Source organism: Planococcus citri, chromosome 5 (genome assembly GCF_950023065.1).
Source record: "Planococcus citri chromosome 5, ihPlaCitr1.1, whole genome shotgun sequence".
Lineage (NCBI taxonomy): Eukaryota > Metazoa > Arthropoda > Insecta > Hemiptera > Pseudococcidae > Planococcus > Planococcus citri.
In genome coordinates, this window is record NC_088681.1 from 3906301 (window position 1) to 3932824 (window position 26524).

Genomic DNA, 26524 nt, shown 5'->3' on the forward strand with positions numbered 1-26524 from the left:
TTTCTCAATGGTACCCATCTTCCATGCTAATATCAACTCGAACGCTTTTGGGGACCATTTCACCCCTCTTAGGCCCCTATAGCCTTTATGCATTTTTCAGGAAACCCCCTTTTTTGAATGGTTGTAGCCCCACCCCCCTTGGGGTTGGAAACTTTGCTGACCCCTTATTCGACGCGGAATTTAGAGGAGAACAAAAAACATAAAAAGGAATTTTTCGTTAAAATGCCTATTTTCGGAGTAATACGCCACAAACCAAATTTGGGGGGCAAAAAGTTCACAAAAAAGGGAGAAACGTACATCGGATTCACCCGGACACCCAAAATTCGTGTTCAGCGTATCAAAAAACCCCCCTATACCAACATTCAGCTTGTTATCAAACTTTTCCCTATGGAATGCTAATAATTCTCCTGGACTAACTGGATGAAAATGTGTTCGGTTACATTTTGTGACGTCATTGTAGGGTGTAGGTAGGCAGCACGAAGTTGATACTTGGTGAGTAGGTAGCCAAAGGATAGCCGATCACGATGCGCGCATGCGCGCAATTTTGACACATAGAAGTATAGGCCCTTCTTGCATAAAAGTATTCAATTGTTCTACATAACTTAGGTACTTTTGAAGAAAAAAACCTTCGTTGAACCACCGCGTGATGTTGACTCTCTTATATGGAGCCTCCCAAATTTGGAAAAAATAAAAAAAGATGAAAAATACGTCGATAGAAATTTTTTGAAAATTTTTCAATTGGCAGAATTTTTTTAAATAACAGGTTTTCAAGAAAACCCCTCCCTTGGTCCTGCACATGATGTTTGTCCCCTTGTACATATGAAGCCACTAAAGTTGAAAAATATCAAAAAAGATAAACAGGTACCTACAAATTATTTGAAAATTTTTCATTATTGAGCAGAATACTTCTACAAGTTTTTTTTTCACTTTTTTGTGGAGGGGGGGGGCACATGAGATCCCTCAAAACGTCTAGCACGCCAGAAATCTGAAAGTTGGTGTACGGGGGTTTTCGAATATTTCATTTTTGACAAAATTTTGACTCCAGACCCCAACACCCCTCCCTCAGGGAGGGGGCAAAACTAAAAATTTTGTAAATTTGCGTGTGACGTATCGAAGTGTAGGTTTTTTGGGCTCCCGAATTCATTTCTGCTATCATTTTTCAAAAATTCGCAATATTGACCCCACGGGGAGGGGGAAACCTCAAAATTTTGGAAATTTTCATGTGACATATCAAAATGTAGGTTTTTTGGGCTCCCAAATCCATTTTTGACATCGTTTTAAAAAATTTTGCAATATTAACCCCTGGGGGAGAGGAGCAAAACTCAAAATTTTGGAAATTTTCGTGTGAGATATCAAAATGTAAGTTTTTTTAGCTCCCCCAATTCAATTTGGGCACCATTTTTCAAAAATTTGCAATATTGACCCCCGAGGGAGGAGAACTAGACTCAAAATGTTGGCATCTTTTGTATAAGATATCAAATTGTTGGGTTTTTAGGCTAAAATGCGTTACATATACCATGAAACACACAAATATGAATACTTAATACAATATACTTATTATTATAAAAGTACCTGCAGTAGGTAAATGATGCAGACAAATAAACAATCCGCTCTAAGCTCCATCCTTGTCTTGATTAGAGTCATCATCGTAAGACTCATCTTCACTGAATTTCCCTTCAGATGTGAAAAAAATTCACCACTTTTCAAGCTATGAAATAACTGAGCCAAAATATGCAAAAAAATACATTGTGTGCATAATATTAATTTTTTCAACTTTTTTGGGATCAATTTTGTGACATTTTACAATTTTACTTCCTCGGGGGCGCATTGTGGCAAAAAAAAACTTCAAGTACCTACTCCCAATTTTTCCCCAAATTGTCAAACACTTCTGTTCTTGCCCTGATTGCCCAAAAAAACACTGCTTTTGCCGAAATCGTCAGAAAATTCCCGTTTTTTGTCAGAATTGTCAGAAAGTAATTTTTTGGTAAACTAATCAAATAGTCGTAATCTTTGCCAAAATTGATGATAAATTTCTGCATCACTTTTATGGCAATTTTTCGACATTTTTATACTTTTGAAATACCACAAAACACGCCTGCGCCTGCTTCTTGGTAATTCTTTTTTTGGGAAAACCGGGGGAATAACGTTGGTCACCACACTTTGAAAAAAAATCAAAAATTGAACAAATGAGTACCTACCTATTTTTTTGAATTCAATCTTTCTGATTCATTCTGAATTACTTTTCTGCCAGAAAAAAAACGTATTACTTGTTTTTTTTTTTTAAATTTCAACCATTTATAAAAATAAAGAATGATTTGGTCTATGCATTTGAAATATTGAAACTTGCTAATTCTGTGAATTATGTTTTAGGCTAATTCCACGGTTACAATCATTCACAATTTTATCAAAAACGAACAAAATCCAGAGATTAAAAAAGGAGTTAGTATGGTGAACAGTAATTTTATTTTGATGGCACTGATATCTAAGTATAATCGAAAATGAGTAAGGGTAATAATCTGTAATTTCTATTCGTTGATTTTTTTTTACAGCTTGAACTTTTCTTGCTGGATTTGTGGCATCATAAGATCAAATTCGATGCCCACGGTTTTTTCAATTTGGATTATGGTTTAATTCAATCGGTGAGTATTGACTCAAAATGTAGTTAATGTACTAACTTACATATAATGTAGTACCCATAATATTCTCGTAGAGAAAATATTGGATTCGATACTTACCTATTTGACAACCCCTCCGAAATAGAAGCATTCATCACCTCAATCAAAAAAAAAAAAACCTTAGAGAATTCCATATAAACCTTCTTACAAGAGATGTACTTAGATATAATAATTTAGTAGATACATAATTAAAAACGCCCAAAAATAAAAATAAAAAAAAATAAGTTGATGAAATCTGGCCTGAGCAGATATGATTTGTCTACCAAAACAAAATTGACTAGATCTGAACTGAACATTTCCTAAATCCCATTTTTTTTCTGGCGAGATCAAAGTTTTCATCCAGCCTGACCTAATCGGATCCAGCAATAACAACTTTCCATTGGATCGTTTTGATCCATTCCTATCAATTTACCAAAAAAATAAAAATATAGGGGATCATCAAGGAGGATTTCATGAAGATAGACTGAAACTTTTTTTGTGTTTTACATCTGCCAGCTGCCCCTGATGAAATTCACGATATGACGATAATCTACATTCTGTAATTAATTCTTTTTTGTGTGCAATACGTACCTATCTCATTGATTTACTCGTAACTTTTTTTTTACAGATTTTATCAGCTGCTACAACATATGTTATCGTATTGATACAATTTCAATTAGCAACGACATCCATTAAAAACACCACGCCTGGGACAACGTAATTAAAATAGATAGGTACCTACCTATGTACTTATACTTAATGTTGATTTAAATGGTTTAACTAATATGTGTCAGATGTATATTGAAATAGAATTTAAGAAAATGGAATTTGTTGACTTGGTGTTACTTATCTACCATTGATAGACCACAATCCATACACGAAAAAGTGCTCTAGAAGTTAATTTTGTATTTTTTTTTCGGGATCCAAAAAAACGCGCTGCCAAAATGAAGGTACTATGTGCCCCATTCAGAAAAGTGCAATTTTGAAATTTTTCCCTTGCACAAATGGGGGGGGGGGTGGACCTTCAAAAAGGTGATTTTGGGGACATGGTCGGAACCACAAAAACTCGACGGGGTTGTGTTGGGGGACTTCTCCCGATACCAAATATGTGATTTTTTTCCGTGACAACCTGCACAACTGCATATTATGGCACTTTGAATGCGATTTTTATGCATTTTTGGCCAATTTTGACGATAAAACGGCTCTTATGACCAGAGTATGGCCTGGAACCAACGGATTCTTGGACATGTGTTAAACGAGGATATTTGAAGCCCAACTAGGCAAAAACGGTGAAAAAATACTTGCACAACGCGATTTTATGCGCACTAATGGGTTTGTCAGCTACCCTCCACCACCAGAATTCAACAATGCATTATATATCCGATAATATCGATGCGACCTATCAAAATGGTATAAAATTTCGCGCTGAACTCTAAAATCGCAGGCATTTTTCATTTCCACCCCCGCATGATGGAGTTTTGCCCCCCCCCCCCAAACTGAATCCAACTATGATATTGAACTCATTTTGCACTTTTCGCGTTGATGGTGAGGATTTATGTGCACGCAATCAGAATGAATCTCATATTCGTTATTTGGGAATATTTTTGCTTCAAAATTTTTCATTCAACCTTCATCCCCTCCCCTCCCCTCCCATTTCAGGACTATGTTAGAATATATAGATTTTAAAACATAGACATGACCCATCGAAATGGTATAAAATTTTGCGCTGAGCTCGAAAATTGCAATCATTTTTCATTTGCACCCCCTCGGTGGGGTTTTGCCCTCCATAAAGCAAACTGTGAAATTGAACACTTACAAGATGAAAATGAAAAAAAAGAAAAATAAAAACAATGAGAAAAAAGAAAAACGATTTAAAAAATTGTGGTGACAGATTTTATTGATTCAGTTTTAAAAAGAAATAATTTATTAACTTTGTTTAACACAAAATACTTTAAACACTTAGAAACACATTTATAGAACTTTTAAATTATTCACAAGTTGAAACAGAAATGTTTCTTACAAGTTATTCCAATGAAGCTTGGAAGAGAACTGAATACTGTTACTAGGTTTGCTTGAGCTTATATACTAAAATACTGGTACCTAATAACAGTGTCTTTATGTAAAATAACATACAAGTAGATATATGAGATGATAAAAGAGTTCTTATGGAAATTAACATACAAGTAGAAGTATGAGATGATAAAAGAGTTCTTATGGAAAATAGCATACAAATAGATATAAGAGTTCTTATGGTAAATAACATAGAAGTAGATGTATGAGATGATAAAGGAGTTCTTATGGAAATTAACATACAAGTAGAAGTATGAGATGATAAAGGAGTTCTTATGGAAAATAACATACAAGTAGAGATATGATGATAAAGGAGTTCTTATGGAAAATAACATACATGAGAGGCGTTTCGCGATATGGGTCCTTGTGGTGATTCGATGTTTTTTTTTTTTATTGGCGATTCTGACTTACTTTTTCACGAGAAATCGAATGGTGCAATCAGATTTCGCCTATCTCATCAACTTCTCGGTTTAAAAATTACTTGAACATGAATACTCAAAAACTCACATTTTTGGGAAATCGAAAAACAAAGTTTTTGTATGTTTTTGATTTAAAAAAAAAAAGAAAAAAAGGTCGATGGAAAAATTATTTTATTGTTGCTACCTATGTAAAATTTCATGGCGAATCCGAATTTCTCGGTATTTTTTTGCGGGGTAGTCTGTAACGTTGTGTAAATTTGGCTGTTCACCACAAGGTCCCTTTTCTAAATCACGGATATCAGGCGATGATGAACGAATTTCGTCAAAATTTCTCATTCAACCTATGCGCAAGACAACACTGCACCCGAAAATCAAAAAAAAAAAAAATCGAAAAAATCGAAGCAATTCGATGTTTTCTCTCTCCTGAAAAAATCGAAATATCACCACAAGGGCCCTTATCGCAAAACACCTCTCACATGTAGATATATGATGATAAATGAGTTCTTATGGAAAATAACATACAGATAGATATATGAGAGGATAAATGAGTTCTTATGGAAAATAACATGAAAGAGAATATATTGGTGAAAATTAAGGTAGACTGTGTCATGATGACCTATATTGTTTAACTGGGTAAATTTTATAATGTAGGTTATATAATCTGTCACTACAAAAATACAAACAACAAAATGGAACATAAATGAAAATTTCCAAAAAATTAGCAAAAAAACGAAATGAAATGAAAAAAAAAACAGAAAACTAAGAACGAGAAAAAAATACAAACAAATAAGGAAATTGGAACAAAAATAACTTTTTTGGTAAAAATAGGCGTGTTGATGGATTAAAATAAAAATAAAAATTGACGTGTTAACAGATATTTCTGTCGTGATTTTTTTTTTTTTACTATTGTCGTTCAATTTTTTATCTGGCCTGCAAATATAAGATTGTTGTTCAATTTCTTTTTTGGTCGGGCAATTCTTTTATTTGTCGGGCCTGTCGTTTAGACCACCTTTTCTGTCGTGAAATTCACCTATTCTGACATAACGATAAATCATACCCAAATGAAAGATGAAAAAAGTATAAATGAAAAGGAATGATACAAAATCAGAAAAAATAGAAAAATAAAAAATAAATACAAATCAAAGAATGGAACAACAGTGAAAAAGATACAAAAAATGTAAATGAAAAAAAAAATGATGTGAAATGACTGAAATGAGTTAAAACAAAAGTAGAAAAATGATTTTAAAAATACAAACAAAAAAATGGAACATCAATAAAAAATTCCAAAAATACAAACGGAAAAAACGAAATGAAATGAGAAAAGAAACAGAAAATTAAGAACAATGAGAGAAAACTACGAAAAAATGAAAAAATTGGAACAAAAATGAAACATGAAAAAAAAAACAGAAACATGCCCAGATAACGAATGTGAGAATCATTTGAATTAGGTACACATAGATCCTCATATATTGACGAGTAATGTGCAAAGTGTTCATCAATTTCATAGTTTGCTTTTTGGAGGGCAAAACCTCACCGAGGGGGTGCAAATGAAAAATGATTGCAATGTTCGAGCTCAGCGCAAAATTTTATACCATTTCGATGGGTCATGTCTATGTTTTAAAATCTAAATATTCTAACATAGTCCTGAAATGGGAGGGGAGGGGATGAAGGTTGAATGAAAAATTTTGAAGCAAAAATATTCCCAAATAACGAATATGAGATTCATTCTGATTGCGTGCACATAAATCCTCACTATCAACGCGAAAAGTGCAAAATGAGTTCAATATCATAGGTATAGTTGAATTCAGTTTGGGGGGGGGGGGCAAAACGCCATCATGCGGGGGTGGAAATGAAAAATGCCTGCGATTTTAGAGTTCAGCGCGAAATTTTATACCATTTTGATAGGTCGCATCGATATTATCGGATATATAATGCATTGTTGAATTCTGGTGGTGGGGGGTAGCTGACAAACCCATTAGTGCGCATAAAATCGCGTTGTGCAAGTATTTTTTCTCCGTTTTTGCCTAGTTGGGCTTCAAATATCCTCGTTTAACACATGTCCAAGAATCCGTTGGTTCCAGGCCATACTCTGGTCATAAGAGCCGTTTTATCGTCAAAATTGGCCAAAAATGCATAAAAATCGCATTCAAAGTGCCATAATAAATGCAGTTGTGCAGGGTGTCACGGAAAAAAATCACATATTTGGTATCGGGAGAAGTCCCCCAACACAACCCCGTCGAGTTTTTGTGGTTCCGACCATGTCCCCAAAATCACCTTTTTGAGGGTCCACCCTCCATTTGTGCAAGGGAAAAATTTCAAAATTGCACTTTTCTGAATGGGGCACATAGTACCTTCATTTTGGCAGCGCGTTTTTTTGGATCCCGAAAAAAAAATACAAAATCAACTTCTAGAGCACTTTTTCGTGTATGGATTGTGGTCTATGAAATTACTTCAAGAATATTTGGAGCAAATAAAACTTTGATACCTACTTGCATTTTTTAAAAACAGATACAAAATGTAGAATTCATTCCTATGGCGATTTAGTAGGTACCTATGTAATGCATGTATGTATGTATATATCCTTAACAGGTAGTTTTAATTTTCGTACTGAAGAACATAGAAACAGACAAATACAGAATAAAATATTTAATTTTCAAAATGGCTCGTTTACAATAAACGTAGATACATTCAATTATTCATACAGATACTTGGCAAGTACATACAGAAATTTGATCAAATTAGTTCAAGTGTGTGATTCGCGAAATTGAAACACCACAATTTAAGTGGTTAATATTGTTTTTTTTGTCGAAATTGGCGATACATACCATTAACAAAAATGGAAGACGCAAACTTCCTCTACTCAGGGCCGTGATTTTTCTTTGCGCTCCATTTTGAAACAATCATGTTTACATTAATTTTTACTTACCTATAAGTATTATTTTTGAATCATTAATATGTAAACATTTAGTTAAGTAGGTATATTTAAAATAACATTTTTCAATGTCGAATGAATAGGTAAATAATTCCCTAGTGAAATAATTTAAATTAATAAAAATTTTATATTTAAATAAATAAATTTATTATTGAACTAGATTTAGATAGGTACTCTATTCTATTAAATTAAATTTCAATTAAATTATTAAATAAAATTTAAGGTAAATGGAAAGTAATAATTCAAGCTGTCACCAAATACGAGTATGTATCCTCAACAAGATCTAGGTACGCGAGTCATACCGAAGAACATTATTATTGATACCTATGTAATGTGTGATCGATAATTATTTGTATTTTAATACTTACATAAATAATTTTATTCTTTTGTTTCGATTAATTAAAAATGTTTCATAGAGGAGCGATATTCTAAAACGCCCTAGGTCCATTTTTAAAAATTTCATTTTTAATCTGGTACATTGGCTATTTAGGCAAGTTTAAAACTTTATTTGGGTGGATTTATGATGTAGGAGTGTAGCTATACATTTCATCCACCAGATACCTCCCGCTAAAAAAAATCAATAAAAATGGACAAAATGCGTTTTGGAATACTTTTTATTTTTTAAAAACGCAATTCGAAAAAATGGACTAAGGGCGTTTTGGAATATTATCGCTCCTCAATGTATCTGTCAAGTTTAGGTTTTATTAAAGCGATTTTTGACTAGGTATTGTTGATTGTTACTATTCATGCCTATTTTGACTTGAATAGAAGTACTAATCAGTTTTCTAGTTCGTCGTGTTTAGATTATTGGGAATCCTACGATTCGTACTGGGATATGCAATGCGGATTCTATACCTTGATGCAAGTTTTTTTTTATTATTATTATTTTATGTTTTATCCATTGTGTTGTTTACAATCCCTGTGATTGAGATAATAAAATTCTATATGTAGGTACTAATATTAAACGCCAGCATGCAACTGGTTTACTTGCTGAATGATTTTGTCGATTGATTTGGCATCTGGTAAGTTTTTCGTCGTCTCTTTTCCATATGTTTCCAATTGTCTGAAATTGAGAGAAACAATATTACGAATCGATTGGATACTTGTTAAATTGCCGTAGCAAATTTTGGTTAAATATTTTTCGTGGCCAAAATAATACAGGTCTGCATAAATAAGAATCCAAATTTTCGATAATCCACTATTGATTCCTTTTACACCTTTTAAACAGTAACTAGGTATACTTAAAAACTTGTCAATGTTATTAAAAAAATTACCTCTTTAATGAAATCATGGATACCTATTATATTTGTTGCTTAGGTTAACTCAAAACCCACTTAATTGAATATAAACATGGCGGAATTGAAAAATATGCCTGAATTAGTTTCAAAGCTATTCGACAATTCCACATATTACTTGTTCTTTGTAAAAGTAATCGATTAAATCACGAAAGTTTGGTCGAGGTTTTAAATGCACGTCATTCAGCACCAATCACCAGTAAATAAGTACATATTAAGGCCGAGAGAAAAAAAGAAACCGAAAGAAAAAAAGACGCACAACAGGTGGATATTTGACTCTGAAACACCTGTCGTAATTTTAATCAGCAGAGGTCATTGGCAGAGTTAGATAACGTTAAGCAACGAGTAGGTAGTGCACATGCGATGTTTGAATTTATGGAAGTTTCAAACTGGATTTTTTTTGTTTAGAGATAAGAATTAGTCCCAGTCCCACCGAAGCAAGGGCAAAATCTTCCAAAAAATGGGATTTCGAGAGGTACCTACCTATAAAAACAATGGTTGATAAAATTTGTTTTTCTTTCGATCCAAAATTTTAGAATTTGAATGATGAGTATTTAAATATTTTAATTTTGAAAACGAAAAGTATAAAAGACCCGAGTGAAGCGAGGGCAGGGCTTGTACTCAATTTTTCTCCAAGAAAAAGTAATTTTGTTACCGAAAAAGCTCGAAAAAATAACCAAAAAGTAATTGAAAAGTAGGTAGCCAAAAAAAAGTAACAAAATGCGAACAAAACGATTTAATATGTACCTACAGAAAAAAAATCACAAAACATTTAATTTTGAAGAGTTGAAATATTTCGAAACTTTCCGATGAAAAATCGAAACTTTTTGACAATTTTTTGGCAGTAAAGTAGGTAAGGATTTTGGCAATTTTTGACGAAAAAAAAAATTCTTGGAAAAATAAAACGAGACTGGCATTTTTTTAACAAAAGGAATGGTTTTCTGACAGTTTCTGGCAAAAAAACGAGCAAATTGAACTTTTTTTAAAAAAGTAAAAATCGAAATATAAAAAGAAACGACTAATTTTGTTGAAAGCGAGGATTTTTTTAAAACACTGATGGCAAAATGCAGGATTTTGACAATTTTATCAAAAAGATAAGATGATAAGAACTTTGTGAGATGAGAACTACTGGCAAAAAGAGATGCTCCGGCAATTTCTGGCAAATAAAGCAGGGTTTTTAGATCACATTGAAACAAATAAATTTTAAAGCAAAAATTTCATAATTTTAGTAAAAATCGATTATTTTTAAAAATGAGAAAGATACATTTTTTCGCAAATTTTTTTCGAAAAGTGAGATTTTTCACTTTGCAACTTGGCAATTTTACGAAAAAAAAATCAAAACTTTTCAACTACGAAAAAGCTAGAACTTTCAGTAATAAATGTAGACGTAGGGAAGACTTCTGGACAATTTTTGGGGGAAAATATAACTTTTTAGAATTTGTTGCAAAAAACCAAGAATTTTGACAATTATTTTAAGCAAAAAGCAAGATTGACTGTTTTTGAAGAAAAACAAGAATTTTTGTCTTTTGGCAATTATTGGCTAAAATATGATACTTTTTCGCAATCTTCGTTGAAAATAGTAGACATTTTTCGGTCACTGATACTTTTTTTGGCAAAAAAGCGAATTTCAGGGCTTGCAAATCGAAACCAAAACCGAAACCGAAACCCCCAAAAACCGATTAAAATTGCTCAAAAACCAAAACCAAAACCGAAACCGAGAGCGTAACCGATTGAAAACTGAATTGGTTTTGGTTTTGGAATTTTTCAGGCAATTATCCAAAATTGCATTTTTGGTAATAATAAAGTAAAAAACTGATGCTAAAAGTGAAAAGGCCTGAAAACTAAAAAAGTTGACAAATTTGGCTCTGCCAAAGTGCCGCTTTCTAGTCACATACACAAAGTATTTGAAAAAGTGATCAATTTCTTGGCCTTCTTCCCTCTAAAAAATGGAGAAAAAAGGAAAAAACCGAAACCGATTCCTTTGAAATCAAAACCTTTAAGCAAAACCGGAACGAGAGAGATAATATTTTAAAAAACCTACACCAAAACCAAAACCTTTACTTTTTCAAAAATCATAAAACCGAAACCAAAACCGAAAGTGATATCTATCTGGTTTTCAAGCCCTGCGGGGTTTTTAGGCAATTTTTAGGAAGGGGAACAGATATTTCCTGAATTTTTTTGCGAAAAAGTGACAATGTTTGGCAAGAAACGAGAGGGTCATTTCATGTCAATTTGACCAATGTTTTTGAGTCATGTCTTTCGATTTCGCTCAATTTTTTTTTACAATATCTACCCACCCAGTAAGTAAGAAACCGGCGATCAGTTTGGTCCCAGCCTCCTCAGGGGGTGCGTGGGGGGTTCCATTATTATCAAATTGTCTCGAGGTACTCAACTTCAGCAGCGCATTCCTCCAAAACTATGATATGTACTTTGATCAAAACTGATTTCACAGTTCGAAAGGGTATTGAATTTTGAACTTTTTAAGCATTTTAAAATGTTCAAAATTTGAAAGTTGAACTTTTAAATTGAAAGTTCAAATTTCAAAATGGTGTTGTAAGTGGAAGATATCATTTAAAATTCTGAAAAATTTCCATAGATGTACCTTTTGATGTTTTTTTGCAGTATTCAAGTTTCGTGATGGGATCTCTTGATGAAGAGGGGGGCACCCCACCCCAAATTTTGGGCAAAACTTTCGAAAAAAATCTGGGGCATGTGATATATCGAATTATATGTTTTTGGTAACGCTGAACACGAATATGATGTTAGATTTTGGATTGGACTCCATCCACGGCCCCAGCACCTCCCCAAATAGGGGTAAAATTTCAAAATAGGTTTTTTTCGTGCGACACATCAAATAGTATGTTTTTGGTGACGCTGAATACGAATATGACGTCAGATTTTTTATTGGACCCGTCCATGGCCCCAAAACCTCCCCAAGGGGGGTAACCTAAAAAAAATTGATTCAATCATGTGACTCATGAAATAGTATGTTTTCGGTGTCGCTGAACACGAATATAGCGGTACTTTTTCAAATTGACCTCACCTATGGCTTCCAGAACCTCTCCCAATTGGTTAAACTTCAAAAAAAAATTTGTTGGAGGCCGTAGATGGGGTCCGACCAAAAATCTGACGTCATATTTGTGTTCAGCGTCACCAAAAACATACTATTTGATGTGTCGCACGAAAAAAAAACTATTTTGAAATTTTACCCCTATTTGGGGAGGTGCTGGGGCCGTGGATAGGGTCCAATCAAAAATCTAACGTCATATTCGTGTTCAGCGTTACCAAAAACATATAATTCAATATGTCACATGCCCCAGGTTTTTTTGAAAGTATTGCCCAAAATTGGGGGGTGGGGTGCCCCCCTCTTCATCAAGAGATCTCATCTCTAAACTTGAATATTTCAAAAAAGCATCAAAAGGTACATCTATGGAAATTTTTTCAGAATTTTAAATGGTAGCTTCCACTTACAACAACATTTTAAAATTTGAACTTTCAATTTAAAAGTTCAACTTTCAAATTTTAAAAGTTGTAAAATGCTTAATAAGTTCAAAATTCAATACCCTTTTGAACTGTGAAATCAGTTTTGATCAAAGTATCATAGTTTTGGAGGAATGCGCTGCTGAAGTTGAGTACCTCGAGACAATTTGATAATAATGGAACCCCCCCCCACCCACCCCCTGAGGAGGCTGGGACCAAACTGATCTCGGGTTTCTTATTTACTGGGTGAGTAGATATTGTAAAAAAAAAATGAACGAAATCGACAGACATGACTTTCAAAATTGTATTCTTTTGGTCGAATTGACATGGAATGACCCGAGACTATTTTGGAAATTTTGACAGTAGGTGAGATTTTTAGCTATATTTTTGGCAGAAAAGTAGACTTTGACTATTTTGCATTATAGGTAACCAGTTGAAAAACACTACAAAAGTAAGGAGTCCGATACTTTCTTAAATTATTCATTATTACTGATATTACTTATTAGCATTTTTTCCCCCTTCAAGATGTATTTGTAGGTAAATCTGTAACCAAAACTGTAGAAAAAGTAAGTACCCGAGCCACAACTTACTTTTAGTAGGTAACTTTAGTTACTTCGTTGGCCAATATTTTTTTTTAATTCAATTTTTTTTAAAAACCACAGGAGCCCAAATGAAGTGAGGGCAAAAGCGTTCAAAAATTCGTGTTTTGAGAGGTAAAAAATAATACTTTTTTTATGACGAGTCCGCTTAATTTTCGACTCCACAATTTCAAAATTTGAATATGTATTGGGTATTTGAAAATTTCAATTATCAAAGAAAAGAAAGCAAACAGGCGCGAGCTAAGCGCGGACAAAAGTTTGCGAAAAAATGTAAAAGGTATGTTTAGAAAGAGTGAAAATAGTATATTTTTGGCTTTTACATCAACATGGAGCCCATTTGGAAACCAGAACCTGGAATCATTTATTTTCAGGGCCTACAAAAGTCCTAAAAATCACCACCAATTCAAATTCAAACAGTTTTCAACTCTGATTAATACAGTTTTAAAAATCTCTTGAGATTCAAATTGACATAGTGGTATTTATTTGTATTTCATACTCGTATGCATTACGAAAATGAACAATAACGTTGGTTATGAATTTATGATTTTCAATGGAGTATTATGAGTTTTCATTTGATGATGCTTACTGCCTACGTGCGATGAAAGTGTTGTTCTACTGATTGTGGCACTTCTATAACTCTTCTACATTGATTTTGGAAAAAAGTGGAACACTTAATAAATGGTTTGTACTTTTGTAGGACTTTACACTTGAGGACTTGACTACAGGCTGTGGTGATGACTTTTCTCATCAAAGGCAAACAAAAAATATTCTTTGGATTAATGAAGGCTCTGATTTTTTTTTTCATCCATTGCTCATCGCTGTTAATTCAGTTGTATTTGTATGTGTTTCTTTCTAATTTAAAGGCCTAAGCAGGAGCAAGATCCAAATTATAGTAAATCACACGAAAAATGAAAATGAAAATTCTGATGCCAAAATAAAATGAAAATTCAAAGAGGAAAGAATCACGTATGGATCATAAACTGTTGCATTGAATTACAACGTAAAATCGAATAAAAATCAAATTCTCAAGCCATAATATTGTAAAATATTGCGAAAAATAATTAAAAATAAAAACCTCATCCGACCATCTGCTCGTAGCACTCCTAGCGGATTTTACGTCGAACTACGTTGCGAAAACGCGCAACAAGCGTTCAAGTTGCACGCAACACGGAGCCGCGACCTTGATGTTGAACTACAATTTTTTGATATTTTTTTTTGTAGGTTTGTAACCTGTTTACAACATCTACACATCCACAGAATAAAAATACATTGCGAGAGACAAACAAAGATAGATAACGTTTTCGCGTGAATTAAAAAGAGACGAGACTATACTCAACATAATAGACCGCTCTACTTGCTAACGTAATCGTTCTAATAGTATATCATCGTATGTACTGAAGAAGTCGAGAGTCAGATAAAAAAAATTATGTTTATAAGTTCGTAGGAAAAATTTTCAATTTATCGTTATTTTTTGCGTTCAATAATGGCTTGGTCGAATTGATAAGAAAATCTGCGATGTCGTTCGTCCATCATCGTTACAATTATTATATTTAGCAAATGGCTTTATGTCTTAATAATGGCATACACTGTAAGTAATCATAATCAACTTGTAATAATAATATCGAGAATGAAAGAAATATTAACCTAAATTTTGTATAGGAAAAATTTTCTCCATTATGTTAAAGGTGAGGTTTGCCAGTCTCAATGGTGAACTACTCATCATCGATATTGATTTATTCATTACCTATATTTATTTGTCTTGCCAATGAATTATCTATCTACTACGATGCTCGAGTAATCTTAAACACTGCATTGATATCAGTCTGGGTTTTATATATTGCTAGCTTTATCTATAAGAATATAATACCTACGAATATATTATTGATAATGAATGAAAAAGTAAGGTGACCATATCAAAGAACACTGTTGCTTTTCTCCTGATGTAAACAATAATCAGTATATGTATTTTTTGCAGTGTGTTCGTGTGGTTTTTGAAATTGGCCATGTATCAACGATACGAAATGAACCGACTGTCGAAGGATTCACCCACGATTGGGAGCTCTTCCTCAGAGGCGCTGATAACACCGAAATAGACCATTTTATCGAAAGAGTTGTCTTTCATTTGCACGAGTCGTTTCCTAATCATAAAAGAGGTAACGTGTTTATATTTTGCCAAAGTAGGTAATCGTGTATTAATTTCGATGTGTTTCTGACTGAATTCGTTGCTGTTTTTGTTTCATCAGTCATTAAAGATCCACCTTATGTGGTATACGAAACCGGATACGCTGGGTTCCCTCTGATGATCGATATATATCTGAAGAATAAACACGAACCGTCGAGAATACGTTTCCATTATCATTTAACCCTGCAACCGAAAGGACCACCATTACGTAGTGTACAAAAAGAAAGATATGTGTTCAAAAATCCTTCGGAAGATTTTCGCAGGAAGCTTATCAAAGGAGGAGGAGTAAGTAGATCGATATTCTATGGCTGATTATTAATCATCTCGATTACATGTTTGATCACAGAGAATATGCATCTGTGTAGTTCGACTCTTATCTCGTGATCGTTCGGTTTTATCATATTCTACGTAATGTTTTTCTCGAAGGAATCGAATGGATCTTTAAGCTCGATGTACTAAATCGTAGAATCGTCAACTCGTAGAATATTTCGTAGGCTAATGGTTTTCTTCGAAGCTTCCTGAAGTTTGTCTCTAGTTTCAGTTGCTCGATCTTTATACAGAATTCTGAAAGAAATTCGTTCGAATACCGAGAGTGGTGTTTTTCGAGCTGCGAAATTTGTCTTTTCGTTCGTTCAGAGTGTTGGAGAATTCGTGGTTTATCAAACAAACCATTCAAAACGTGCCTTACGTATTCGATGACTAAACACGGTAAACAATGTAATTCGTCGTGTCGAAAATGTATTTCGAATTCCAATATTTCGTCGATATTAAATCGTCGATCGTCTTCTTCGTGAAACCCATTAAAAAAACTACGTAAGTCTTACGTCGTCTTGTACAATGTACGTAATATTTGTATTCGTGTATTCCCTGCCCCTCCTCCAGCTCGTATACGAAGGATTCGGCTCAACGTAGGCAATTTCTTCTTCAGAAAAATGATATATCTGTTTACTGTTCATCGCAGAAAGAAAGAAGATCCAAGACTGACTTATCGAACGAGTAAAAAAGCTGTTAACCTTGGTAATTCGGCGATGGCTGATAATGATGAAAATTTCATTGAATCGTTTTGATTTGAACTTGATGAAATATATGTAGCTTCGGCGATGATAAGAAGAATCGAGTGGGAAAATGCAGAACATGAGAGAGGTGAAGAGACTGAAGAAGCGTACGGTTTGCATTTGGACTCGGTAGTCTACGTGAATTTAATTTTCAACGATGACTCGACCTTTGGATAAGTTTTTCGTCCAGCTTTGGAAAGTATTTATTTATGTACGGTGGTCGTTATCGTACTTGTAATATGAAGTCGTAACGCAATAGCCTTCCATTTACTATCGTCGCATTCCGCTCGTAAAATTTGTTCACCGGCTTTAACTCGTCGTCGTAGTCGTCGTGATACGAGTTAGTCGATTCAAGTGCTCTTGAAATTTATCGCTGACGAAGCTTTTCTTTCTGTCGACTGTCGTTTACTCTAGCTTGGGAAAACGTTACTTAGTCTCGTCTGATGTGTTGTTGTCTCTGCTGCAGTTCATTCAGTTCTACGTATCGTAGGATACCACCTGACACCTGAGTCAGCTCGAATACTTTTTACCACTATAACTGTATCCGACATCCGAGTAATGAAGAGGAAAAATAAGTCTATTAGTCGAACGTACTTACTATAAAATTATTATAACCATTCAAAATTTATTACCACATAGATTGCGTAAGAACTTAGATATTAAAATCAGACTCAACGGTGGAAGCACCCATCGAGCTATAATGATTAATGAGGCGAAAGAACCTGCGTTCATTGTTATAAAGATGAATATTTTTGTTTTGCGGTCAAATTCGTGTCAACAGTTGTGTTGTGTGGGTGCTGAAGAAAAGTGATATCGAGTGTGATGAAAGAAATACACGTGACTTTTTGGAAATTATTCGGTGAACAGGATTAATTGAGGTTTGTGTGTACTAAGTGGAATCGTCTGCATGAGTTTTCCATGAAAGATCTGCCAGTGATTGGAATATTATTTGTGTAATCGAGGCTGCCGAATGGAAATATTCGCCAGACGAATGTATTTGAACTTTGGATTATTAGCTGAGTAGTCAAGTCTCGTTTACAAATGAATGATTTGATTTGGGGAAAAAACCACCTGTTCCAAACGTCTATGAAGAGTAGTCAGTCTCGCTTACGAATGAATGATTTGATTTGGAGAAAAAAACATCAGTTCCAAATGTCTGGATGAAGTTGGATGAATTTTTAGGTATAATTTTGTTATATAAGCCAGAAAGTAAGAAAACTCGAGTGCAGATTTCAACATGACATGAGTTCGCTTGATCGCGTTAGAGAAAACAGGTGAAATTTCCCATCGCTTATTTAGGCATATGAATTTTGTTTTCTAGTTGGATAAAATTTGAACCTCTTTTATTGCTCGAAGATCCCGTGATTACCTATGGAATTCAACCTCATTAAATGAGGAATTTGATTTTTTTTTTTTTGGTAATACAGCAGAAAAAATGAATTCTGAAAAATGCAAACAGGAAAATCTCGAAAGTATTTAGATTTATGGTTCAAAAATGCTAAATTTTGAAAAGTGGTCGAGACAGGGAGAGAAGGGAAGAAGAAATAGGCTTCAATAACCCTAAAAACAAATGTATAACTGAGTCACCTTAATATACAAGCAGACATTGCACTTTTTTGAACAAAAGGAAAGGGAATGAGGAGGGCGTAAAATAACTGCGGCTTATGTTATGTCCATTTGGACCATAATTTTGATCATTTCATTCAACTATGTAATACATTTTAATGTCCGGTGCAATATAGTCCGACATAATATGACAATAGGAGTAATTGCACCCCCCCCCCCCCGCCGATCCTCCGGGACAACTTCTTTCTTAAAGGGGACATCCTAAGGAACACTTTAAAGCAAACGCCAAAAAAAAAGTTGGCCTTACTTACAAAATGGCGGCCATTTTGATTGACAGGTCAGCCGAAATCGCAGATTTTGCGTATTAACATAGGACTTGCACGAACTTTTTCAAACTTTACAAAGGTAGATCGAAAGATCATGCAAAAATTTATCACCTTTCAAAATTTCAAGTGCTAAAGTGCGTTTTTCGATTTTTGGTGAATTTTTGAAAATCGAATTTAGGCCAAAAATGAGGGAAAAATCAAAATTTTACCAAATTGACCAAGAAAGCTGAAATTTGGGATGTACCCTATTTTCGACATGCCAAATCGATTGGAAACGGTTTCAACCCGTTTTGAGCAGTGCTGGACCCTCCAGCAGATTTTTGAAACTCGAAATTCCCACAAAATTCCATCAAATTGGAGTTGTAAAGCTAAAATTTATCTAAAAACTAATTTCAATTCGCTACGAAGTACTGCAGGTGAATTTCAAGTCGTTTCGGATCCTCCAGCGACTTTTTGAAAATTCCTGAAGCCTCCGGCAGATTTTTTAAACTTTAAATTTTCACAAAATTTCATCAAATAGAGATGTAAACCTGAAATTTACTCTACACTCCAATTTTAACACCCTCTGAAAACGACTTCTGGTGGATTTCAAGTCATTTTAGAGCCTCCAACGACTTTTTTGAACATTACTGGAGCCTCCAGTAGATTTTTGAAACTTGGAATTTCCCCAAAATTTTATCAAACAAAGATGGAGAGTCGATATTCATTCTGCAAACTAATTTCAATACGCTACGAAGTTGACTGCTGGTGGATTTCAAGTCGTTTTGGAGCCTCCAGCGACTTTTTTGAAAATTACTGGAGCCTCCAGTAGATTTTTGAAACTTGAAATTTCCCCAACATTAATTTATCAAATGGAGTTGGCAAGCTGAAATTTACTTCGTAGACTACATGGTGGTTTCAAATGGTTTTGAAGTTTCCAGCTACTTTCAGGAAATTTCAATTTTCCAAAAAAACGTCATACAACCTTTCAAAAAGTTGCTGGAGGCTCCAAAACGACTTGAAATCCACCAGCAGTCAACTTCGTAGTGTATTGAAATTAGTTTGCAGAATGAATTTCGACTCTCCATCTTTGTTTGATAAAATTTTGGGGAAATTTAAAGTTTCAAAAATCTGCTGGAGGCTTCAGGAATTTTCAAAAAGTCGCTGGAGGATCCGAAACGACTTGAAATTCACCTGCAGTACTTCGTAGCGAATTGAAATTAGTTTTTATAATAAATTTCAGCTTTACAACTCCAATTTGATGAAATTTTGTGAGAATTTCGAGTTTCAAAAACCTGTTGGAGGCTCCAGAACTACTCAAAACGGGTTGAAACCGTTTCCAATCGATTTGGCATGTCGAAAATAGGGTATATTCCAAATTTCAGCCTTCTTGATCAATTTGGTGAAATTTTGATTTTTCCCTCATTTTTGGCCTAAATTCGATTTTCAAAAATTCACCAAAAATCGAAAAACGCACTTTAGCACTTGAAATTTTGACAGGTGATAAATTTTTGCATGATCTTTCGATCTACCTTTGAAAAGTTTGAAAAACTTCGTGCAAGTCCTATGTTAAAACGTAAAATCTGCGATTTCGGCTGACCTGTCAATCAAAATGGCCGCCATTTTGTAAGTAAGGCCAACTTAGAGGGTGATTTTTCCTCACCCTCTCTAAAAAAAAATATATATATACTTGATGTTGAACGTACAAAAATAGTAATTTTTTTCACGTTTTAACTGACTTTTTCGAAAAATGCTCGCTTCAGGTTCGTTCAAGCCCTAATTTTATCTTCATTTCGACTTTTTTTTTTTAAAGTGTAATAAGCGCGATTTTTTGGCAATCATAGCTCAAAATTCAAGTATGAGAGGAGGGACAACCCCTCCCATCATATGGAAGCAAATTTGAAACCCACCTTCTCCCTCAAATACTTTTTGAGAGAAAATATTCGGGAGGTAAGAGTTTTAAAACAACAAAGGGGGGGGGTCGAACCATATTGAATTTTTTCCCCAAAATTACCAAAAAGTGCAGCCTTGCTGCTAAAAATGGCCAAAAAGTCCTGCTTTTTTGATAAAGTTATCGAACAGTGTTGGATTTTTTTGCCAAAATTGCGAGAGAAACATTTGCTATGTTTTACCAAAATCAAAATTGCGAGACTGTTTTGTTTTTTTGCCAGAAAACTTCCCAAACGATCCTGCATTTCCGTGATAAATGCAAGAAAGTCCTGCTTTTTTGACAAGAATGCCTAACTTTTCCGTTTTCGGCCTAAAATTACCAAAAAAAGTGTTAGTTCTTTCCAAAAGTTGCTTAAAATTATCGCTTCTTTGCAAAAAATTTCGAATGTGTTACTTTTTCTTTCAAAAATGGCCCAAAAGTATAGCTTAAAATTTCTAAAAAAAAAAACTTGATTTTTTTGCCAAAATGGTCAACATTCCAAAAAAAAAGTCACTTTTATTACCAAAATGTTGCAAAAAAAAGTACAATTTTTCAAAGTTCAAATTTCTCAATTCTCACTTCTTGCCAAAAAATTGACAAAAATTCTTGCTTTTTACTCAATCACTAAAAGAATCTTGCTTTTTTAATGAAGATGCCCAAAGTTGCCAAAAAGGTTAACTTTTTTTCTAAAACAAATCATAAAAATTATCCCTTTTTTGCAAAAAAAAAAAAAAAAAAAAAAAATTGAAAATCTTAATAGGTAATTGCCAAAAATTACAATTGAGAAATAATTCAACTTTTCTGACAAAAATTTGAATTGAGCATAATTTCTACCAAAAATTGTTTAAAAGTCTTGCTTTGTTACCAAAATGTTGAGAAATATAGTTTCATTTTTTTAACAAAAATTTTTTCCGAAAAGTCATTTTTTCACTGAAATGACTTTATTTATTTCTTCTCTCTTCCTTTTTTTTTTTTTTGCAAAAATTATACCAGAAAGTCTTGCTTGCAAGAAAGCCAAGATCTGCGATGTGAAGTCCTGCTTTTTTCCATTTTTTTAAAAATCAAATATTTATTGAAATTTTTGAAGATGAATTCTTTCAGCTCGTTTTGGAAGCAGGAGAATTTTGACTTGAAAAATTTCAATTTGAGTACGTACGTAAATTTGATCCTCGTTTCCAAATTATTTTAATGGTTCATAAAATTTCCATCTGGAAGTCCTGCTTTTGCCCTTGTTTACAAAGCACAACCATTTATTTAAAATTTCAGCCCAAAAAGAGTTCTTAAAAAATGAAACAATGTTGTCATTGGGGGGGGGAGGCATAAAATTCAAATTTTGGAAGTATAAGTCATTCTTACCCTCCTCTCTGCTCATGATAGCTTGATAAATATCCAGAATAAGTCTGCGGATTATTGATACGTATAATTCCACGCTGATGAATGTCGTTTTCAAGAATTTGACCCATCTCTTCCCTTCTCCAACTATTTTGCGTCTAATTGCTACATGAAAGAAATGGTTCTGGAAAACCAAGAAAATAATGAAAAATCATTTCACTGAAACATACGCACAACGCGATTCTCAGTTGACTGAATTATACTCACGAATTTTTTCCTGGCCGAAAATGAGTAATTTGAATAATTTCCATTTATCGGTGAGAATCTCAGACCGATGAGCTGATAAACCATTTTGTTCGTGTTCTCGAATTCTTTTTGTGATAAGTATAGATCTTTTGCAATGAATGATTAATGATGACTGATTATGAATGAGATTTCGGTGAATCGACAATTCATCTAAATATGCAACGAGCGAGCGAATTTCCAATAACTGTTTCTTATTTGTCATGGTACATCTCCTGAATCCAGATCAAGTCATCATCTAGTTCTTGATAAACTATTGTTTTCCAAAACGAATCCCTGCAAAATGGATAAAAAAATTTCATTAATAAAGTAGACGTGTCATTAAATAGAAATCTCGTGTAAGAATCAGAAGCGTGCTGAACACAGGAAGGCGGGGTTGAAACCCCTCAATTCCCCCTCCCCCCCCCCCAGTAGAAAAATTCAGGATAAAAGTTGAGAATTTTTAGAAAAAATTGAGTGAGTTGAAAAAAGTTGGGAAGAAGCTGAGCTGCGTAAGCAAGCAAAATCAAAAACCATGTTGTTGTTTTTTTTGAGGGGGGAGGGGGTAGCCCAAAGCTTTTGCTCTCGCTTGGTTCGTGCAGATTCGAATTTTTCAAAAATTTTCATGAATGAAAAATTACCTTCAGATGTTCAACAAGGTGTCTGCTTTTTTTCAATCAGATTTCAAATTAACAAATTAATTTATTCTCCTTTTTTTGGAACTTGGAAAAAATTTCGTAGAAAAGGACTCATATCGACTTTTTTAGAACTTGAATTAAGTATACATTTTTGAGAGCTTTTGCTCTCGATTAGGTGAGCTATTTACTCTTTTTCCAAATAAAAAACCAATAATTGTTCAAATTCAAGAAATGTTCAAGCTTTGAATCATAAGAATAAACTTCTCCCTGCATAAAGAAACTTTTTTTTTAGGTACTTTTCAAAACATGAATTGTTTGAAACCTTTTGAGCTCGCTTCACTCGGGCTCGTTTGCTTATTTTCACGTTCGATTTTTTTCTTATTTGGCTTAAAAAATCATCAATTTGAATTCCATCGTTTAAAGCTGAAATTTGGGATATACCCTATTTTCGACCTGCCAAATCGACTGGAAACTGTTTCAAACCGTTTTGAGCAGTTCTGGAGCCTCCAGCAGATTTTCGAAACTCGAACTTTCCACAAGATTTTATCAAAATGGAGTTGGAAAGCCGAAATCAACTCTGCAAACTAATTTCAATTAGCTATGAAGTCGACTGCAGGCGAATTTCAAGTCGTTTTGGAGCTTCCAGCGATTTTTTGAAAATTACTAGAGCCTCCAGTAGATTTTTGAAACTCGAAATTCCCACAAAATTTCATCAAATGGAGTTGGAAAGCCGAAATTAATTCTGCAAACTAATTTCAAGTCGTTTTGAAGCCTCCAGCGATTTTTTGAAAATTACTGGAGCCTCCAATAAATTTTTGAAATTTGAAATTTCCCCAAAATTTCATCAAATGGGGTTAGCAAGCCGAAATTTACTCTGCAAACTGATTTCAATACAATAATATGAAGTCGACTGCATGGTGGATTCAAGTGGTTTTGAAGCTTCCAGCTACCTATTTCTTGGAAATTTCTTTTCTCCTGAAAATGTCAAGAAACCTTTCAAAAAGTCACTGGAGGCTCCAAAATTACTTGAATCCGCCTAAAGTCGTCTGCAGAGGGTGTTAAAATTGGAGTGCATAGTTCATTTCAGCTCTCCATCTCCATTTTAATGAAATTTTGGGGAAGTTTCAAATTTTAAAAATTTACCGGAGGTTCCAGTAATTTTCAAAAAATCGCTGGAGGCTCCAAAAAGACTTGAAATTTACCTGCAGTTGACTTCACAGCATATTGAAATCAGTTTGCAGAGTAAATTTTGGCTTGCTAACCCCATTTGATGAAATTTTGGGGAAATTTCAAGTTTCAAAAATCTACTGGAGGCTCCAGTAATTTTCAAAAAATCGCTGGAGGCTCCAAAACGACTTGAAATTAATTTGCAGAATTAATTTCGGCTTTCCAACTCCATTTGATGAAATTTTGTGGGAATTTCGAGTTTCAAAAATCTACTGGAGGTTCCAGTAATTTTCAAAAAATCGCTGGAAGCTCCAAAACGACTTGAAATTCGCCTGCAGTCGACTTCATAGCTAATTGAAATTAGTTTGCAGAGTTAATTTCGGCTTTCCAACTCCATTTGATGAAATTTTGTGGAAATTTCGAGTTTCAAAAATCTGCTGGAGGCTCCAGAACTGCTCAAAACGGGTTGAAACAGTTTCCAGTCGATTTGGCAGGTCGAAAATAGGGTATATCCCAAATTTCAGCTTTCTAGGTTGATTTGGTAAATTTTTGATTTCTTCTCACATTTTGGCTAAAATTTGTTTTTTGAAAATTCACCAAAAATCGAAAAAGGCACTTTAGCTCTTGAAATTTTGACAGGTGATGAATTTTTGCCTGCTCTTTCGATCTATCTTCATACGGTTTAAAAAATTTCATGCTAGTCCTATGTTCGGACACAAAATCTGCGATTCCGGCTGACCTGTCAATCAAAATGGCCGCCATTTTGTAAGTAGGGCCACTTTTTTTGAGAACAAGGACTAGAAATGTTTCTTAAGACTCCCCCTTTCAGAAAAAAGTTGTCTCGGAGGATCGACATGAAGATGCAAGTGATCCTTATGCGGACCCCCCCCCCGACTATTGGTACTGGTGCGAAAAAAAGGTGCGAAATTTCATTCAAAAATATTCCAAAAAGCACAAAATTTCACCGTTGAAACTTCTCATATTGAAAATTATTTTTTTTGAATATTATATCAAATTGTAAATTTCCTCAAGCTTTCGCCCTTGCTTCGCTCGTTCAAAATCGATAATGTTCTGTTCTGTTTTCGAATTTGATTTTTAAAGGCCAAAGGGCTCAACAAACTCGTAAAAAATTTCGAATTTTTGATTTTTGATTTCAGCACCAACCTCGCAATAGAATAATTCAAATTTTTTGTACTTCCTCTTCCAAAATTTTCTCGAACTATATCTCGCTAATTAGCGTGAAAAATACTGGAAGGGAGACTGAGGTAAAAAAGTTGGGAAAATTCGCTCCCCCCCCCCTCCCGACACACAACTTCTCCTCGCCTCTGGTAGCAATCGTCGTAAAATTTTCCAATTTTCCTTGAAACTGTTGAACTTGAATCGGAATTTGAAATTCGATCGAAAAATTTAATCCACTTGAAATTGCAGCGAAGTGTGTTTATTCACGTGCGTGTGTGTATTTTTATTACTTTTTATATTGAATGGTGGCGTTGCGTACGTAGTTTCTCGCTCATATGCCTCTTCCCTCCCATGCGATCGAAAATTTTTTCGATGAATTCGAAATCGAAGCAGTGAAATATCGCGGCGAGCTACTACAAATTCGTTGACGTCGACGACGTGAATTTTTAGGTGCAAAATATGCAACGATATCGGAGCTTAGGTGAGCATTGCGAGCTGCGTACGTATAAAAGTAAGCGGAACGTGATTAAATTATGATAAGCTGTGTATAAAATGTGATATTCGTAAAAGAGTTGATGTGATGCGTGTGAGCTTCATTGATAAGACGCTGACGCGTTTAAATCGCGTATATGCATATAAGTAGTAGTTCAGAAATCGTGTATACGCTGCACTTGATTTGATATCGTACGAAAGAAAACACATTAAAACAAACTCTTCTACATACTCGTACATACGTTTAGTTGTAGAATACGCGTATTATAGTATTAGTATTATAACCCAATCGATGGTACCTTAACCTACACACGAATGTAGTGTAACCGGAAATCCAAGTCTGGAATCAGGAATGGTTGAAGTTGATGACCATATCGTACCCATTGCTTGGCGATCGAAACGTCCGCGTCGTACGAGAGTATACCTATACCTACTCGTAGGCTGTATATCGCGATCGCGAATTGAATCGAATTTAGGCTATTTATAGGCTGCTGCTCTTTGGAAGAAGCAGATGTTTCGTCTTCGACAATTATGTCCGGAATGTATGTGTATGGTCTATTCTATAATATAAATTTTACAAATACACGTCTGGATAATTGGAATTATTTACCGGACTTGTCAATTGCGTACGGCGCGACCAGGAGGAGAGAGAAGTAGAGAGCTACATGAATTTCCAATTAGTTAGTTGCTGATCGATTTGATACACATTTATACGTGTACCTTACCTATACTACATACACCACGTTACGAAGACTTTAAAAGTATACCTATGAATTTTTAAATGCGCGATATTATTCCTTACTTACGTAAGTACGAGTATTATTATAGAGGAGAGTCGGGCGTTATCGAGTAAATTGAAAACTCACCTGGTTTCGCTGTATTATAGAACTGTACAAGTACAATATTACATACTCGTGTGCATATTTAGATGTAATGTGTACCTATTC

General features: G+C 34.3%; 1 protein-coding gene and 1 long non-coding RNA gene across 3 annotated transcripts in view; one reads left to right on the plus strand and one right to left on the minus strand.

The window, feature by feature from the left end:
- Window positions 1-7774: 7774 nt before the first annotated feature.
- LOC135848996 (uncharacterized) lies at window positions 7775-26499 on the minus strand. Its single transcript, XR_010559472.1, has 4 exons — window positions 26444-26499; window positions 22087-22398; window positions 21844-22003; window positions 7775-9138 (listed from the first exon to the last, which is right to left on the minus strand). It is a non-coding gene; the product is annotated as an uncharacterized LOC135848996 (long non-coding RNA).
- The window catches only part of ear (ENL/AF9-related), a 38779-nt gene continuing 26995 nt past the window's right edge, over window positions 14741-26524 (plus strand). The window contains exons 1-3 of one of the 2 annotated variants that reach the window (XM_065369121.1): window positions 14741-15037; window positions 15425-15602; window positions 15693-15916. In XM_065369121.1, the coding sequence (XP_065225193.1) occupies window positions 15026-15037; window positions 15425-15602; window positions 15693-15916 (414 nt within the window). In that variant the 5' untranslated portion in view covers window positions 14741-15025. Of the gene's footprint in view, window positions 15038-15424; window positions 15603-15692; window positions 15917-17261; window positions 17277-26524 lie in introns of those variants that run through there. The other variant, XM_065369122.1, reaches the window with a different exon arrangement.